This window comes from Phaethon lepturus, unplaced genomic scaffold, assembly GCF_000687285.1.
Source record: "Phaethon lepturus isolate BGI_N335 unplaced genomic scaffold, ASM68728v1 scaffold8, whole genome shotgun sequence".
Classification (NCBI taxonomy): Eukaryota; Metazoa; Chordata; class Aves; order Phaethontiformes; family Phaethontidae; genus Phaethon; species Phaethon lepturus.
Window position 1 is genome coordinate 5,228 of NW_010555234.1, and position 17,374 is coordinate 22,601.

At 44.6% G+C, this 17,374-nt stretch overlaps 1 protein-coding gene across 1 annotated transcript in view; it reads left to right on the plus strand.

The window, feature by feature from the left end:
• Nucleotides 1-15,235, plus strand: part of ADAMTS13 (ADAM metallopeptidase with thrombospondin type 1 motif, 13) — a 20,111-nt gene extending 4,876 nt beyond the window's left edge. The window contains exons 9-30 of the mRNA XM_010292071.1: nt 1-72; nt 628-778; nt 1,445-1,549; nt 2,010-2,161; nt 2,288-2,351; nt 2,899-3,025; nt 3,240-3,388; nt 4,732-4,852; nt 5,588-5,668; nt 5,935-6,116; nt 6,558-6,693; nt 8,434-8,563; nt 9,219-9,408; nt 10,117-10,234; nt 10,593-10,722; nt 11,328-11,507; nt 12,090-12,294; nt 12,793-13,105; nt 13,473-13,619; nt 14,085-14,261; nt 14,609-14,793; nt 15,077-15,235. The exon at nt 1-72 is cut by the window's left edge and continues 81 nt beyond it. Of these exons, the coding sequence (XP_010290373.1) occupies nt 1-72; nt 628-778; nt 1,445-1,549; nt 2,010-2,161; nt 2,288-2,351; nt 2,899-3,025; nt 3,240-3,388; nt 4,732-4,852; nt 5,588-5,668; nt 5,935-6,116; nt 6,558-6,693; nt 8,434-8,563; nt 9,219-9,408; nt 10,117-10,234; nt 10,593-10,722; nt 11,328-11,507; nt 12,090-12,294; nt 12,793-13,105; nt 13,473-13,619; nt 14,085-14,261; nt 14,609-14,793; nt 15,077-15,235 (3,274 nt within the window). The remainder of the gene's footprint in view (nt 73-627; nt 779-1,444; nt 1,550-2,009; nt 2,162-2,287; nt 2,352-2,898; nt 3,026-3,239; nt 3,389-4,731; nt 4,853-5,587; nt 5,669-5,934; nt 6,117-6,557; nt 6,694-8,433; nt 8,564-9,218; nt 9,409-10,116; nt 10,235-10,592; nt 10,723-11,327; nt 11,508-12,089; nt 12,295-12,792; nt 13,106-13,472; nt 13,620-14,084; nt 14,262-14,608; nt 14,794-15,076) is intronic.
• Nucleotides 15,236-17,374: the final 2,139 nt, after the last annotated feature.

Sequence of the window (17,374 nt, forward strand, 5' to 3'; positions counted from 1 at the left end):
AGCAGGAAACCACAACAGCATTGACCTAGCCTGGTCGCAGTGCAGCCGAGAAGAGTTCCTGGCCTTTGTCAGGTAAGGGAATGGTTGAGTTCTGTGTGTGCATGTGGGAGTGGTTCCCTGTGCTGGGAGCTTAGGAGAGAGCAGGGAAAGACAAGGGATGAAATAGGACATTCCTGGAAAATGAGGAACTGTGAAAAATTTGGGGTTTGTTTATTTCTTATCACTTGTGTCTGTTGCTGAGGTTAAACCCAGTTTTTGGTTTGAGGAGCTGGAAGTTACTTTGGTTAGTGACTAACATGTCTGGGCTGTGTTGGACTTCTCAGACGCTAGCTCAGCCTGGAAATTTTATTGAAAATGTCAGAGCATCTAGGTTTAAACAAGCATTGTGGGCTGTGAGCTGGCTGGGTGAGGAATAGACATGAGTTTCTGTTATAACTTCAGCTGCAGGGAACTGTGAGCATCTCCAGGCAGCTGCTGCAGCTAAATCCATCCCAGCCTGCAGTAAGCATGTGTTGTCTGGGAAAGCAACAGCCAACTCCCAGAATAAAACTCAGCAGAAGTTTGCAAACATGTCTTTGTCCTTACTGCCCACAGCTGGGAAAGTGATATTTCTTATGTTTCTATCAGCACAGGCCAAACAAACTGCTTAAATGACCTGCCGGACATGGACAGCAGCATCCCTGGATGGAAGCCTGGCTTGTACTATGGAGCAGATGAGCAATGTAAAATAGCCTTTGGGAGTGTTGCTACAGCATGCACCTTCGCTGACAGCAATGTTGTAGGTAGAAAGTTTGTCTTGCTAGGGGCAGCAGGGAAATGTTCTGGAGCCAAGATTCAAGAAAAGGGAGCTGGGGACATTTGTATTATAAAGCGATGGAAGGTGCTTTCCTGTCGCAGATTTCTTGGCAAAGAACAAGCCTTCAAAGGCTTTCAAAATACTTCCCTTCTCTGTCATGTCCTTTGTCCATATAAGTCTCCTTTAAAGTTTGCACAGTACCCAGAACCTTCTGTCCAAATGGAGGCCTGGCGGTGCTAGTGCTGGGTACACCTACTCGGGCGAGTCTTGGGTCCTGTCTTGGGGAGCTCTTGTTCATTGGATCCCTTCAGCTTCCCCGCCATTACACAAGTCCACATGGCTGAGAAATGCAGCATGGCTAATAATTGCCATCTGGACATATTTTGTTAATGAGGAAGCACTAAGGTGGGTGAAACTTTAATTGCTTCAATTGATCATCTTCTAGCATTACAGCTGGAGGTGATGGTCTTTTGACATGCCCACAACTTTTGCAAGCAGGAGAAATGAGGGAACTTGCTTGCATTGCTGGGTAGCTGTAGGGAAACCAAACATCTGGGACATGCACGATTTAAATGGAGAAGCTTTTGGGACTGCTGGACTGCTGTGTTGATGAGCCTAAGTGACTCCCTGATTTTCTTGTCACACCAGGACATATGTGAAGTTCTCTCATGCCATGTACAACCAGGAGACAAATCCAGCTGTACTCGGCTTCTTGTTCCCCTTTTGGATGGTACTGAGTGTGGAATCAATAAGGTAAGAATGATCAGAAGTGGGTGTGGGTGCTATGGAGCTCATTAGATAGCAAGACGTTGTTGGTGGCTGTAAGGTACATGGTACCCTGCTCCTTGGCCAGGGAACTAAGGCCAGACACTGCAGCCACAAACTGGTACCAGCTGATCTTGGTGTTTCTGCCTTCTCTGTATCTCTAGAGTTGCTTTGCAGGTCTATAGCCTGATATCTGACTTCTCTTCCAAGGGTTTGCTTTCTACTTGAAATGACCTGTCAGTTCTTTGTTTTAACCCCAGTCTCATGTTAGACTGTAATTAGTAATGAGACTCTTCTAGCCTCTTGTGAGAAGGTGCTTCATTCATCTTGGGATTCTCTGTTATAGCCTGGCTTGTAAAAAGATGGGGGCTTGTGCCACCCATGTAGATCCCAGCCCTGCTGGGTTCACTCTGGTGCTGCTGCCAATTTTGTATATTCTTGGTCTTAGTGGTGCTCCAAGGGACAGTGCAGCTCTCTGGAAGAACTGAATCCCACGGCTGTAGTCCATGGGCAATGGTCCAGCTGGAGCCCCTTCTCCTCCTGCTCCCGCAGCTGCGGAGGTGGTGTTGTGATAAGGCAGCGGTTCTGTAACAACCCCAGGTAAGAGGTGAGGAGCTGGGGAGTTTGCAATGCCTCTTGACTGATTCAGGGCCAGGGGTCTGGCTCTTGCTCTTTGCTTGGGACAAACCTGCCTGTGTTGAGGAGTACTTTTCCTGTCATTTCCAGGCCTGCTTTTGGGGGGCAGGAAGGCTGTGGCGACAGCATCCAAGTGGAGATGTGCAATACACAGGTAGTGGAGCTCATCACATCTTCTGAGCTTTTTCCTTAATGCTGTTTAACCCTTTGAAAGCTGTATGGTTTGGGACTGTAATTCTCACAGCTGATTGCTCTGGGAAAGAGGACTGAAGATCTGGCATACAGCCTCCATCTGTCTGATGACAGGAGAGTTTTGTTCCACTGTGTCTGAAGACAGCAGTATTATTTAATAGCATTGTTCATGTGTAATGAAGCATTTTCTGTATGCCTTCATAGCAGGACAGACACTGAGAAAATAGTGACTCACTTAATGACAGTTTTCTTCAAAGGGACATTCTTATATTGTTCCTATTTTCCTTATCCATTTATTTTGTATAAATAGCAAAGATATCAGCTTCCAAACACAATTCTCTGCATATCCTGCAGCCTCTCTTTAAAGTGGTTTTCTTTATTTGCAGTTGTTTTGGTGTTTTACTTACCAGCCACTGCTTTCTGCCTTTAGCTAGTGGGTAAAATGCTGCTTGGGATTCTATGCTCAGTAACTTCCTTTCATTACCCATACAATTCTCTCTGGGATGTAGGCCTGTTTGATGACCCAGCAGTACTTTATGACTGAACAATGTGCAGCAACAAATTTAAAGCCACTGTATCTCACTGTAGAAGCACCATCCTTTTATACCTGGACTTCAGCTGTTGGCTTTGCCAAAGGTAAGGAAAGGCTGAGAAAACATGGTTTCTTTGTGAAGGGGAGTGCTCATGGAGCTGTCTGTACTTTGAAGTCAACAGGCCATTTCATTGATTGTTTTCATGTGAAACCTGGATACTCTTTCTGTCAGATCCTTTTGACTTCTTCCCATTGCTTGGTGGTCAGCCACATGCCTTTCTGAAAGAGTAACTCGTTTCTTCTGTCTGCCTCCTCCAGGGGACATGCTATGCAAGCACATGTGCAGGGCCGTTGAGAAAGAATTCATGGTAAGCCGTGAGGACAGTTTCATAGATGGAACCAGATGTGAGCAGGATGACTCTGAACACCACGGGGCTTTCAGTCTGTGTGTAATGGGAAGCTGCAGAGTAAGTAACTGGGGAATCCAGGTGAACATCTGACATAATCTGCACCAAAGGAGTCAGTTTACTAGGAGCAGGGGTAAAAAAAAACAGTGTCCCAAACAACACAGTGAGCTCTTCTCAAAAGAGAGTTTTGTTCTTAGCTTATTGGATGGAGTCCAACAAATCTACTGTTCTGTCTCTGCATCCAATGCCAATGCCCTCTAGATAAGACATTCTGCTAATTATGCGGTAAGTACATAAGGCTATTCATCCCTAATCCAAGAAGCAATTGGTTTATGAGTTGGTTGAGGAGACATCATTAGCTGTTCAGTTTGCATGGTATAAATAGCCCTAGAAAATGCTGACTCTGAAGAAAAGTTACATGATTTGAACATACCAGGTCAGTGGCAAAATAAGGAGTAAAACTTGGGAATCATAATTTGACAAATTGATTGTTGCAGTGTCACTAATCAAAACTGAAGTATAACTTTTTTTTCTGGATTGGATGCAAGAAAGGCATTCTTTCATGATGAACTTGAATATAACTGCACTGTGCTGTTTGCGTTTTAGTAACTGCTCAATGTTGACCCGGCTGTATATTTTCTGTTGTTTCTCTACATTCCCAGAATACACTTTTAATGCTATGTTTTTCTCATTATCCTCATGTTCACAATGTTTTGTAATGCATTTCCACCTAATGAACAGCAGAGGGTGTAGGCATAATCTATTCTGATTTCTGCTGTTCTGTTGACAACAGTGATAAATACGTATGTTATGGCAGCATCCAAAGTCTGGGATCAGTGCCTCTAGCATAAATTCAGCAGTCGCACATGTTTTGCTGCTAAGCATGCTGAGATCCTCCTATAGCTTTGTGTAAATTAGTCTTTTTCATGGGAATGAGGATAGAATCTCTTTTTTGAGCTTCATGGGATTGAAGGCCAGGCTGAAGGATGTGAGCTAGGTTTGAGTTTGGGGAGCTAAAGATTCCTTTAGAGCCTGCCATTCATGTTTCCTGCTCTCCTGGGCTTTTGTTCCCCACTCTGGGCCCAGAAGGAGTCCATAGGAGAGGGGGAGTGCAGAGCCTTTGTTTTAGGTCACAGAAGAAATCTTTCTGGGCTGCTTCTTATGGGAAAGAAAATGTCACGCAGTTAATGAAACTTCTTGTGCTCTCAGCTAAGACTTTCCAACCCCTGGCTTTGCATGCTGCTGTACAGTGGTAGATTTAGGTACAAATGCATCTTTGTCTACGTTGTCTTAAATTCAAATTACAAATGAAAAAGGCCGTTTCAGGAATTCAGGCAATGTTGCTTTCATTTGCTTGTTTTCTCAGAATAGGCAAGTCTTGACAGACTCTCCCCTTTGCACAGGCATTTGGGTGTGATGGCCAGATGGACTCCAAGAAGATAATGGACTCTTGCAAGGTCTGTGGGGGTGATAATACCACTTGCACCAAAGTGAGTGGATCTTACACAGAAGGAAAAGCTAAAGGTGTGTAGTCCTCACCCTCAAGCTCAACATTATGGTACTGTTAGTATGTTGCATATTCAGTGTTCATAATCTTCTGTACGTGACTTCTTGTTACTGCTTCTGTTAGATTTTATTTTATGGAGGATATGGCAATGGAGTTTGGGTAGTCAACAGAAGGCGGCAGCTAAGATATGTAGCAGGGAGGTAGCTTCTCTGTAGGCAGAGTGACTCTTTTGGTCATAGTTCTTCTTCGGACATGGACCAGAAATGTAGCCATTTGGTAAGCCCAGCAAATTACTGGGACTTGGGGGCTGTGTCAGGTGCTTCATGAGATGTTAAACATCCATTTGGGAACTGATCTGCCTCTTGCAGTATCACATATAGATATTAGCAGAGAACATAAAAAGACCAAAAGAAAGATGAGAACAGGACCCAGAATTCAGTTCAGTTTTGTTTGCTGTATTCACCATCACTATGTTCAAGCCAAGCTGATAGAGCTAACGTCAGTGTGAAGTTAGCCTGCTGGCCATCACTGTTGTATCCTTATTTTTCTTATATTAGCTGTATAACCCCTGTCTGCAATTAAGCTTTGTTGCCTTGGGCTGTTGCCTGTAAGGCACTGTTGCCTGTAAGGCTTGTCCTCCAATGGATAGCGTGCTAGTAAGGGGAAGAGGGGTTAATCTGTAATCTCCAGCCTTCTTAAGAGAGGCACAGTAATGGAAGGTGACGATATCTTCTTTCTTTTCATGCTTCCAGAGTATACTACATTTCTTTCCCTGCCTTACAACACCACTTTGGTCCATGTTACCAATCGGAGACCGCTCTGCACACATTTGGGTGAGTTGAATAAAAAGGAGAGGAGGGACTACAGGCAGGGCTAAATTGTATAAACAAAAAAATGAAATTTGAGAGGAAGGTTCTTGATGATGCAGTTTTGTTGTGGGATCCTCTCCAGCAGGATCTGGTAGAAGCCATGTTCTTAGGGATGCCTGACTTAGGTCAATCTGGTTCCTAGCAAATGGGCAGTCTGTAGCTGCCAGCACCAGGGTATCCTGGTGACCACATCGTATCTCTTAACCTCACTGGTACTTTTGCTCCTCTAGCTGTGAAGGTTAAAGGAGAGTATGTGGTTGCTGGAAAAGGAAAAATCTCACTGAATGTAACCTATCCTTCGGTTCTGGAGGACAGACAGATCAAATACAAAGTGTTTCTCACCAAGGACAACCTGCCAAGCCTGGAGGAAGTCCAAGTGGATGGGCCAACACAAGAAGAAATTGAAATACAGGTAAATTAAAATAGCAGAGTTGGAAAGGGGCCAGTCAGAACTGGCCAGGCTGAGTTTGTGTAGCTCTGCTGCAGTTCAGAATCCAGGTGTAGTAAGCTTTGTGTCCAAGGCCATTGGAGATGGTATTCACTAAGAGTGATGGTGTTGCTGCTCTTGGGAAAGGTTGAGGGTTGGCTGCCTATGGGCTTTCTGCAGGTCTGGGGGATGGTTGTGTGGGGAAAAGCATACAGAGTTAAACATTTTGCTTGGCTTAATCTTTTTTTCAGTGCCCTGTGCACAGAATTCACAGAGTTAGTACTCTGTATGTGGCAAGAATTGAGAGTTGTTTGAGAGTCATTGAGGCTCGGGATTGGATGGAATAGGGGGCCAACTTCTTATCTCTGTCTTAAGAAATGAGTCTGCATTGATTTGTGCATTGACCACAACTTTTTCCTTCACCAGGTCTATCGAAGGTATGCAAAAGAATATGGCAATGCCACCAACCCAGACATCACCTTCAGCTATTTTGTCCCAAAAGAGAATTTGACATACATGTGGATTACTCAGCAGGGGCCATGTTCAGTGACCTGTGGGGAAGGTGAGGCAGCAGTACTCTAATCGTTACTTTTTATGGAGATCTGGGCAGACTTCTAGTTTGGCTGGCTGGTAGTCAGCCAGATCTTTACCCTGTGGGCTCTCCTGGGCTGACTGAAAGAAATGTGACATCAGTGATAGATACTTGGTTAGAACTTATTAAACAGCTCAACTGAATTTAAAAGCCCATTGCTGAAAGTGAGCTGCAGTTGCCAGTGTTAAACAGAACCAAAGAAAAGAGTGGTGCAGCTTTTGAATTAAATTAGCAAATCAGCAGATGAGCTGAATCATCAAAATGATAGTGAAAATGTTTGATTGTGAAGAGGATTTTTAAATAGGTTTTAGCTGAACTTTTGGGTTTAAGACTAAATAATTTTCTCAGATTTTTCAAAGTTATTGAAGACTGTAATTTGAAGTTGGCTAAACATCAAAAGTCTGAGACCAAAGTGGTATCTACTGTCTAACTAAAGCCTCAGAGCTAATTATAAAACTTCCTTCTTAGAATTCTATTCCTGTGCCATGGCTAATCCTTTCTGTCTCCCTGAAGAAATCATAATGCAGATTGTAACAGATCACTCTGGTAGACAGTGTGACATCTTGTTTGCCAGATAATACAGATGACACTGGCAAGCCTCTCAAGGCTTTTATGACAAGGATTTAGAAAATACATTAATGAATACTTAATGGAAGTCAATCTATAGGACTAGTTATGTCTGGAGAGCTTTTCTCCAGCAGATTTCCCAGGTGAACTGGTTGCTGAAACCCTGAAGTGAAGAACTCAAAACACTTTAGGGGTTTTGAGTTCTTCATTAGACTCCCAGCTAATGCAGTCACAGACAAAAAAATGAGAAAGCTGGGACTTAAAATAACAAAGTTGAGAATCCGAGCTGAAATTGCATCTTGAGAGCTGAAAGTGATGCTTAGGCCCTCCTTACCAACAGACTTTACTTGAAAACAAGGAAGGCAGTGAAAAGATAACATTGCTGATTGATTCTTGACATTTGTTTCTCGGGGTCATGCTCTTTGAGATTCAGGAATGCTTGTGTCTCTGTGGGTAGCTCATTCACTGCAAAGGAGACTCTTTACAGCTTTGCTTGTAACTTTTTTGAGTTTGGTTTTTCACCCGCTTTACCTGTTAGGTTTAGTATTGTTAAAAATCTTGATTATAGCCGTAGTTTATGAATATTTAATTTCTTGTATGCCACAGGCACTGCAAGTCTGCAGTTTCTCTCCCAGTACCCCTAGTCTAATTTTGGGTATTGATGATCACTTTGAGCACATTGGCGCGGTGCTGTCTGGGTACAAAGGCTGCGTGATATTACATGATTAGTTCTACAGAACGCCATTTAAAAATGGCTGACTGCTAGGGCTTATTTTCATCAACCTGTCCATCATCAGTCAGACATCAAGATCATTAGAATTAATTTGGACCAAATTATGATTGATATCCTTGTTCTTGCAAATGGCCAGTTTAGAGCAATCTTTCAATTTTTGCAGTGGATTATCCATCAAACTTCTCATTTTCTGGGGTTTTAATCTTGGAAAGTCACTTTAAAACTCTTGAGGAAAAGTTATATCAGAAAGGAAGGGGTTGGTGTGTTTATAGAAAGCCTGTATTCCCAAATACACCATTTTCCTGGACAGATGATTTGAGTAAAGTGAAATTACAGCGTCTTCCTAGCATAATAGAGGTGAACTGTTCACTTTGTCTATAACTTCCTTTCCTTTTCCTTTTGTATCCCAGGGACACGACCAGTGGATCCTGTATGCTTTGACCAGTCAAAGAATGAAATAACAGAGGATCAGTGGTGTCTGGAGCTCCCACAGCCCCTTTCAGAGCACGAGCCTTGTGCCATGGAGCCATGCTTGTACAGGTTGGTGTTCCTGGAAGCTCAGATGAATTCTTGCTTTGCTTGTCCTTTCTCTGCCAGCTAACCCAGTCTCTTGCAGTCTCATTTGCATTGTGCAAGGTGAAAAAGGAGAGTTATGAAGTAGTTTCTTCTGAATTATAATGGCTTAGCAGATCCCAAACCATTTTCTCTCTTTCCTGGTCCCATGAGGTGGAATGTCAGTTGAATGAATGGGAGATATTTCTTCCAATATTTGACAATAGCCTACTAAATGAAAATACTTTGAGGGCATGGCCAGAAGATGTCTGCTCACATCCTTTCCAAGATTTTGCCAACAAAGATTTGATCTTACTCTGGAGGACACCCTTGTGTTAATTAGACTGGAAAGAGGACCAAGAGCCAAGCCTGCCCAGACATTGATCTCATAGACATTTTGGTGTTTAATAAAAAGTGATTACACTGTGAACTATAGCTCTTTAGCTGAGGTGCTTTTAGTCCTAGAGCTGTCAGTGCAAGGACTTAAATTTCCAGCAGTTGTCCTCTCAATCACATCCAGACAAGGCTCTTGAAATAGAGAAGCTGAATACTCTGTATGACCCATTTCTGTAATCAGTGGCATGAGTAATAAACCTCCATGATTCAGATGAGAAATAGGGTGATAAAACTACTTCCCATTTAGGTGGAAGATATCACAGATAGGTGAATGCTCTGCTGTCTGTGGAACCGGAGTTGCCCAGCAGAATCTGACCTGTGTTCAGTTTCATCATGGATTGGAGACTGGTGTGGATGACAGCTTATGCCCAGCAGAAGAAAAACCCCTCTCCGTTGTGCCGTGTGTGGTTAATGTCTGCCCTTTAGGCTGGGACAAAGTGAGTTTATTGGCTTGGCTTGTTTCAGGAGTCTCACTGGGAGCTTTGCACTTGTGATCCACAGGAGGCTACCAGTTAGAAGTTAGAAGTTGTTACTGGAGTCTGGGAGGGTGGTTTATACCAAGGATGTCTTGCCAGTTAAAGGCTCATCCTGTTGTTTTAGAAATCTCTGTCTCTTAATGCTGCTGGATTAATCCATAGTGGTGGATTGTTTAGGGCAGGTGTTGACAATGTTCCTTCTTAATTTCTCCTCACAGAGTCCAACAAAAGCAGAAACAGAAATTAACCCCTCATCCACTGGTAAATAACTCAACAGGCAAACAGAGAGGTTCTGACATGGTAGGGAGGATGGCTAGTAGGGAAAAGAGCTGCTTAGCACAGGATCACTGGTCCAAATCTGTACTGGGGAGCCACTGCCAGGTTTACATTTACAGATGGGGAAGAGATTGCATTAGGCATCTCCAATCTCGGGTATCTCTTTTCAGGTAGCATGAATTAGGAGGGGTCTTGGCTGTTGGATGTCGTTAGCTATTCCTAATACTTACATGTTCTGCAAAAATGGACGAAGTGCTTAAATGTGCCTCTTTCTTCAGTGACAGCAAATATGTTGTAGGCTTGATCTGGAGGTATCCCCTGGCTTCATTAGATCGGGACCAGTGTGGAAAGCAGGTGCCAATGTCAGTCTGAGTCTTTTTGCTCTGTTCTGAGGAGGAAGATGCACACTTGGTTCAGACTTCGGCATCACTTGGGCATATCCAACTGGAGAATCAGACCGTGTATGTTTGGACCCCTCTAACTGGAGAGTGTTCTGTCTCCTGTGGTAGAGGTGAGATCTTTCAGTGCTGCAGGGAAGATACTTGGCTGTAGGTGTGAGCTCAGTTCCTAGGAACCTCAGGGACCCGGTCTTTTCCCCTTTACAGTTCAAAGTGCATGTGTAACTGTGTCACAATTTTTTTGAGTCTGGAAGAGGCAAAGGGGCCTGGCTTAGACAGGGAATAGTTTAGGGGGCTGTCTGGCTGCCACTGTGTTCCAGCGTTGGAAGGGGGGATGAGCACAATAAGTGTGCCTGGGGCTTGGGAAGAGTTTCCTTGTTTTGTACGCACAGATGCGACTGACACTGCTTGGCTTCAAGCATTTTCAACCCTTGCATGCATGCTGTGCAGTAAGATTGCTTTCCTTTCTAGGTAAGACTCAGCTACGGTACGTATGTGTGGCTTTTGACACCAAAGAAGAAACCCAAGAAGAAAACTGTCATCCAGTGCCAAAGCCAGAGAGCAGGATGGAAGTCTGCAGTCTCAGTCCCTGCCCACCAAGGTAAAGCCGTTACCAGGAGACAAAGAGCCAGTGAGAGGTCTTTCCTTCCTCTCACTATGTCCAGGGACATGGCAAAGTAAGGGTCAAGCTGGTCTGAGGATGTTATCTTTCCTTCCCCTTCTTTGAAAGGCCAGCCAGCTGCAAAAACAGTAGCAGTGATCCAAACTCAGCACACTGAGTCTTTCCTGGGCTGGTATATTCTCAAACAGAAGTAAGTGCAGTCTTTGGAGTTTGAGTCCAGGGAAAAACCGAAAACCTCTTGATTCCTTATTATGCTGCGGAAGTAGGAACAAATCCATAACTGCAAAAGATGGTGACGCATTTGCCAGCTGTACGGTTTCCACTTAGCATCAAGGAAAGTAGCTAGAATTAAATGCTCTAAGAATCTGCGATAGCTGCTCTGAGAATGAAGGAAATTGCTTGCACTTTCCTTAGGGTTTATGGAATTGCAGCACTCAGTGGTGTGGCTAGTGATCTCTCAAACATGAACCAGTGTGTGTGTGTGCATTAACACAATTCCAGTTGTACTTCCATAGACTGGTTGAATTTAAAATCCAGTGAAGACGGATGACAGCTGGAGATACTGATGGCTGCATTATTCCCAGGTGGCATTACAAAATGGGCTCCTGCAGTGTAAGCTGTGGAGGAGGTGTGATACACAAAGTCTCCTACTGTGCAAAGGAGGCCGGGGAGAAGGCAGAAGAGATTGTGGCAGGCACCCAGTGTGATGGTTTGTCTCACCTAGAGGAGCAGGAGCTGTGTAATTTGGAGCTGTGCCCTCTGAGGTCAAAATGGCCATATGGGCCAAAAGTTGTCCGTAAACACATATAGTGTGATCTAGGAAACAGCTCAGTGTTGATAAACGGGGCAGAGCTTGCCCTGCACTGCTTGCTGTTGGTTTGGAAAGCTGCTGGTATCTGAACCTTTTTTACATGCTACAGGATGCTGCTCCCACGATGAAATAACCCTGGGTTGGTTTCTGATCTGACTGTTCAGAGTGGTGTGCGTTTTGGAGGGAGATAAGATTGTTCATGCAGTTAAGCCTGTGTATGACACCCTGGGAAAGACTCTAACGAATGTAGAGTAAGACTCGATGTGTATTTCAAGTCTCTGGGCTTCCTGCAAAATGTGAATGCCCTTTGTTTGGGTCCAACTCCAAACTTGCTCCAGACTGCCCAGCCTTGTTTCAAAGGCTGCCTTGTAAGTACTGTAGGCAGCAAAGTGTGTGAGGCAGAGGAGTGAAGAAAGCTGCTGAGAAGTGGAAGGCAGAAGGATGAGGGAGTTGCAGTGCATTTTCTACAATGAGAGATAGTAGAGAGTGGGGATTAATAACAAACTTAATTTTTCTCCTCCTTGTCCTCTGTCAGATGGAAGGTAACTCCAGCTGGCCCCTGTTCCTCCAGCTGTGGGCTCGGCTTAGCTGTTCAGCTGGTCACCTGTGTGCAGATTCACCAAGGCAAGGAGATTTTACTGGAGGAGAATTTGTGTCCTGTGGCGGAGAAGCCACTTAGCAGCATCCCCTGTGTCATCCGAATGTGCTCTTACGAATGGAGCTTCAGCGAGTGGACAGAGGTATTTGCTCCTGTTCAGATGCAGCACTTGGTGTCTGATGGTTTTATAGCCATTCACTGCCCTAAAGCATACAGGGGAGAAAGACCACTTCTGCCTTGTGTATTTACTCCCCACAGAAATGCTAAACTGTTTCTAGGGGTGTTTTCCATCCTTTCTGCTGCCCTGTGTTTAGCAGCCATAGGTCTGCTTCCCACCTTTCTCAGCTAAGGTTTTGGCTGCAATTTAAAAATGGTCCTTAGTATGTTTTCTTCTGGAATGCAGATCTTTTCAGATTTTTAGGAAGTGATTCTGCAGTTCCAAGATATAGGTTGGAAGATCCTCTGGGAGGTGGGCCATCTTATAGCTGATGAAACTAGAGCACTGAAAGGGCAAGTAACAGAACAGCATCAGTGAACAAAAGATCAGCCCTCCAGACCATGCCTGAGCCTATAAATGTGTTTATTTCCAAATACCAACTGAAACACATGTATTAAGGCCTGTGGGTTTCTTCCTCTGCAGTGTTCAACTTCGTGTGGGAATGGCATTCAGACACGGCAGGATTTCTGCCTTAACCCGCTAACCCGTAAGCACGTGAACCCCATCTTCTGCAGGCATTTCCCCAAGGCTATTGTGGTACGTGGCTGCTCCAGAGGGCCCTGTCCTGAGTGGGTGGTGGGGACCGAGTCCCATGGAGCAGAACTGCAGACAGTGACACCAGCCGTGCATCTGACGACGGCTGCAACTGCCAAAGAGGCAAGGTACAAGGACCTGGATCTTCCTCCATCTGCTGTGCCAGCTGTGCCTCAGGAACAGACAAAGGAGACCAGTGGAGGTGAGGAGGACACTACCAAAAGGTAGAGATAGGTGCTTACTGGGTGCAGCTGCTTTGTGGGATGCTACTGCCATACAGGGACAGGAGCATGGGAAGGGAATACTCCTGCTTAGGAGGGGCAACATGCTGTTCCTTCCAGCTTGCCATGAGCTGTCCATGTTACCTGAGCTAGGAGCAAGGACTCCCTTCCTTGGGCTTTCCAAAGCTCTTCTGACTTGGGACTTCTTGGGGCACCAGCTGACTCTTCCCATGCTTTACCTGGAAGGTGTGCACTTGTCTCTGCATTGTGCCACGGAGGGAATGGGGGCTTTTCTTCAGTGGCTGTAGTTCCTTCTGGATGTGTTTCTCATCTGCCTCTGCTATACAGGTGTCTGTGGAAAGCTCTTTCTCAATGCAACCGGGGTCATCAACATGACTGGTGTAGAGAGCAGCGACTGCACTGTGGCCATCGGACGTCCTCTCAGGGAGGAGATAACAGTCAGCGTCCTGGAGAGCTCTCTCAACTGCAGTGCAGGTACTGCCCAGGGCGTGCTGGGGACTAGCCTGGCCCTTCAGGAATCTGCACCTTGCATGCCCATGTGCTTTTCATGCCCTGAAAGGTTCTTGCTCCCTTGGAGCCTGTTTAATCTTTGAAATAATTTTACGGATTTTTCTGTCCCACCAAGTTGTTGCCAGATGGGACTAAATAAGGTGATACCTTTCTTCCCCCTACATAAGGGTTTCTTACCTGGTGGTAGATACGAGATGAAAGGTGTTTATGGGGCTAAAGAAGCTGGTTCCTTTGGCTTGTTATAAACTCTCTCTGTAATATACCCTCTTGCTGGAATCAGTACAATTAGATTAGTTAACTGGACTGTTTTCGTGACAGATTTTGATAAGATAGGGACAAAATGCAGGAATTACTTGATTCCAGACCTATGTAAGATAGGTTGTGGCCTTTTACTTAAGTGTTTCTAGTCCCTGTGCTCATCCATTCCAGGTGAGGTAGTGCTGTTTTCTGGACGAATGATGTGGCGGACAGGCTGCAGGAAGCTCCCTTTATCACTGATAAATTCCAGAACGAATACATTGATTGTGAAACAGCGTGTTTTGCTGCCAGGAAATGGCATCATTCTTCAGTACAACAGCAGAACTGCAACTAAAAAATATTACCAAGGTACCTTACTGAAAGCTTTGCTATTGCTTTAGATTAAGGCACCCATGCCAAGGCCCACAGAGTTCCACAGATCATGATTGCCTATGGAAATCCACGGAAACCTTGTTTTATTTTTAGCAGCTAATAAGCCCTTTCTTGAGGTGTGTTGGAATTAGTATTACTTGTGGACTACCCCTCTGTCTGTTTTAAAGGCAAGCCCCCTGCAGGTGTTTGCTGATGCTTGGAGGTTCCCAGATGAAAATCCTTGGAGAAACTTCTGCCTGCATTTAATTTAAATGATATCTTTCTTGGAGATGCTGGACACTTTTCTAAATCTTTTTCCTTTCTGCTCTTTTTCCCCCTCTCAGACTGTGACAAGCAGCTATTTGGTCCCCAAGGTGAAATAGTGAATCCTGTGCAATTGCCTGATCAAAAGCAAGAAGTAGTATGTCGGACCTTCATCAATGTGGCTCCTCGGCATCGCATAGCTATCCGCGCCTTATATATTGACCTGGGCAATAAGAGCAACCAAACGCATTTTAATTACATCCTGGTGAGTCAGAAACCTAACGGGGATAGTTTGGATGGGTACGGACCCATCTCCTCATGAGTCATTTCCATCCAGATGCAAAGTTCAGTCACAAATGCTAGAGGATCAGACTCTGGTCTCTTATGTAAATGTAGATGTGAATGAGCCCTACTGATGTCTACTGTATTTCTTCTAACCTTTGTATGGGGCAGCTTTTTTTATAGACCGATAGGCAAGACCCCAGTATTTTGTGGGTACTTCACTTGTAGGCTGCTATGATACAACGGTTCAGTCTTTCTTTATGCAGGTCCGTGATGTGAGCACCATGAAGACAACGGTGTTCCATGGGAAACAACAATTCTTCTGGCAATCAACAGGAAGCCAAGCTGAAATTGAATTTCATGAAAATGTTAAGGATCACCGAACAAGTTTCTGGGCTGAATATCATGCTATTGAGCCCCAATAAGAGAGGGCCAGGCCACTGCACTGAGAAAGGCTGTGGTCCAGTTAGCCATTGCTGCCTGCTCACTGCTTGAGGTCACACGAGTCACTTAATGTTTTTGCAACTGCTTCCCCATCTATTGAATAAGAACAATATGTACTGACTCCTTTGGGATCTCAGTAATTATAAAGGTTATACAAAAGACATGTAACTACCAATTATTTAGTAAATAGTCCTCATACAGATTTCCTGTTTGTGTTGATTGATATTAATGCAGTTTGCATGTCTGCAGTTAGTGACTTGGACACTGAAGTTTCAGGGTCCTGCTTTTGTAATATGCTGTGACCTTTTAGGATTGTAATGTTATTTCTCAGTGGCTCAGTGTCCCGTTACAAACCTCTGTATACCGCAAGTAGCTACGACTATGGCTTAACCATTAAGTTCACTCTCGGGCGGTGTAAATGCCCCTTAAAACTGAAGCCCATTTTTTTATAACATTCCAATTCTGGAATGTTATAAAGAAGGCAAAGATGTGTATGAGGATGAAGCACTAGCACAAGACAAGTGTGTGGGGGCAAGGCGGTTCCTTTGCTCAGGAGGGTAGTGCAACACTAGGAGAGGTTACCTGGAAAGCTGATGGAATTGCTCATCCTTGAATGTTTTCAAGAATTGGCTAGACCAAGGCACAGCTGACCTGGTCAATCCGTGGTGATAGTTGGCTTTGTATCGGAGGACTAAATGACATCCAGAGGTCCCTCCCCAGCCACCCCTTCTGTGGTTCTACTATTGTATATCTGACAGTGATACCAGTACTTCTTTTCTATGGGAAAATAAAATAATTCTGTCTCTTAATGATGGGTTTGGTGCCAAGACATATTTACTCATAAGAACAGTAGCTGTGCTATTAATCAGCTTGTATCTTCATATCACAGGAACTGTGCAGTGAGAGATCGTTGGGACTGCATGATACAAGTTGTAGTAGGAAGAGGTATTTTTAGAGCAGTGACAAATATTCACTCAAGTTTGATTTAAATAGATTTTTATGTTGTTTTTATTTAATATCTTGAACATCAGACCATGCTTTGGTCCAAGTCTGTCATCCTCCTCAAAATCACAATATACTGCTTAAAGGGTCTTTTCTGCACCTGGAGCCTGGCTGGACACATCTGCCCTTGCTCTTCTCGCTGGATGCAATAAATGGTTGTGCCTGGGCAATTTTAACCCTGCTTCCGCTTTCTTTCAGTAGAATTCTCTGACATTGACATCGTTTTACAACCGCAAAATCTTATTTTCTTCTGTCGTCTTAATAGTTGGTTTTTGCTGGTTAAGCCTGCAGTTTTTTGCCTGCCAGCCTCCAGATTTACACTCCATTCCTGGAAGAGCTAGAAAGTAGATTCCTGAAGCGAGATCCATGAGGAGCTGGATATATCAGCTATCCCACTGCAGTGCGTGGGTGATGCAGGCACTGGGCCTTCATTTCCTGTCTAACAGGAGATGTTAATGAAAAGACATCTTTTTCTTAATCCTTTTTTGTAACCTTTTAGCAGATGGGATCTGTCTTCCCACCCTGCTCTGGATCCCAAGTCTCACTGCTGTTTATTGTTCCAGATCAACTACGCAGAGTCCCAGGTCTGCAGAGATGGGCTCTGGTTACTGACTGTACGCTCCATGTTAATTTGCAAAAAATGCAGCTGTTGTCTTTAGAGTGTGAGAGAATTAAGGCTGCTTCCCTGTGCCATTTGTTTGGATTCCAACAGGTTGCCAACTGGGGCATCTCTGACTTGCAAAGTCCTAGTTTTGATTTATTTCCTAGGGAGAAAAACCTGATTCCATTCAGATTAAGGGGAGCGTTTCCCTCTTACCTCGAGGGCAGAATTTTGTTAACGCTCTTAAATTCACGTTAATGCAAAAATTCTGCGTTTCCCTTTCCTCTGAGCACACACCGGCCAGCTGGACAACAGCACCTGCTGTGAGGCAGGGGAAGCGGGACCCCGAGCTCCTGTGCACCCCAGACCCCGGGGTGTGCATGCCTGCGCGCTGCCTATGAATATGTACACGATGGGCTCTGCCCACCAGCCTTTTAACGAGAGTGACATCAAAGCCCTGCCTGCTGGAGGAGGGGACCCACAATGCAATACGCAGGCGGACGTGGAGGCAGCTCCC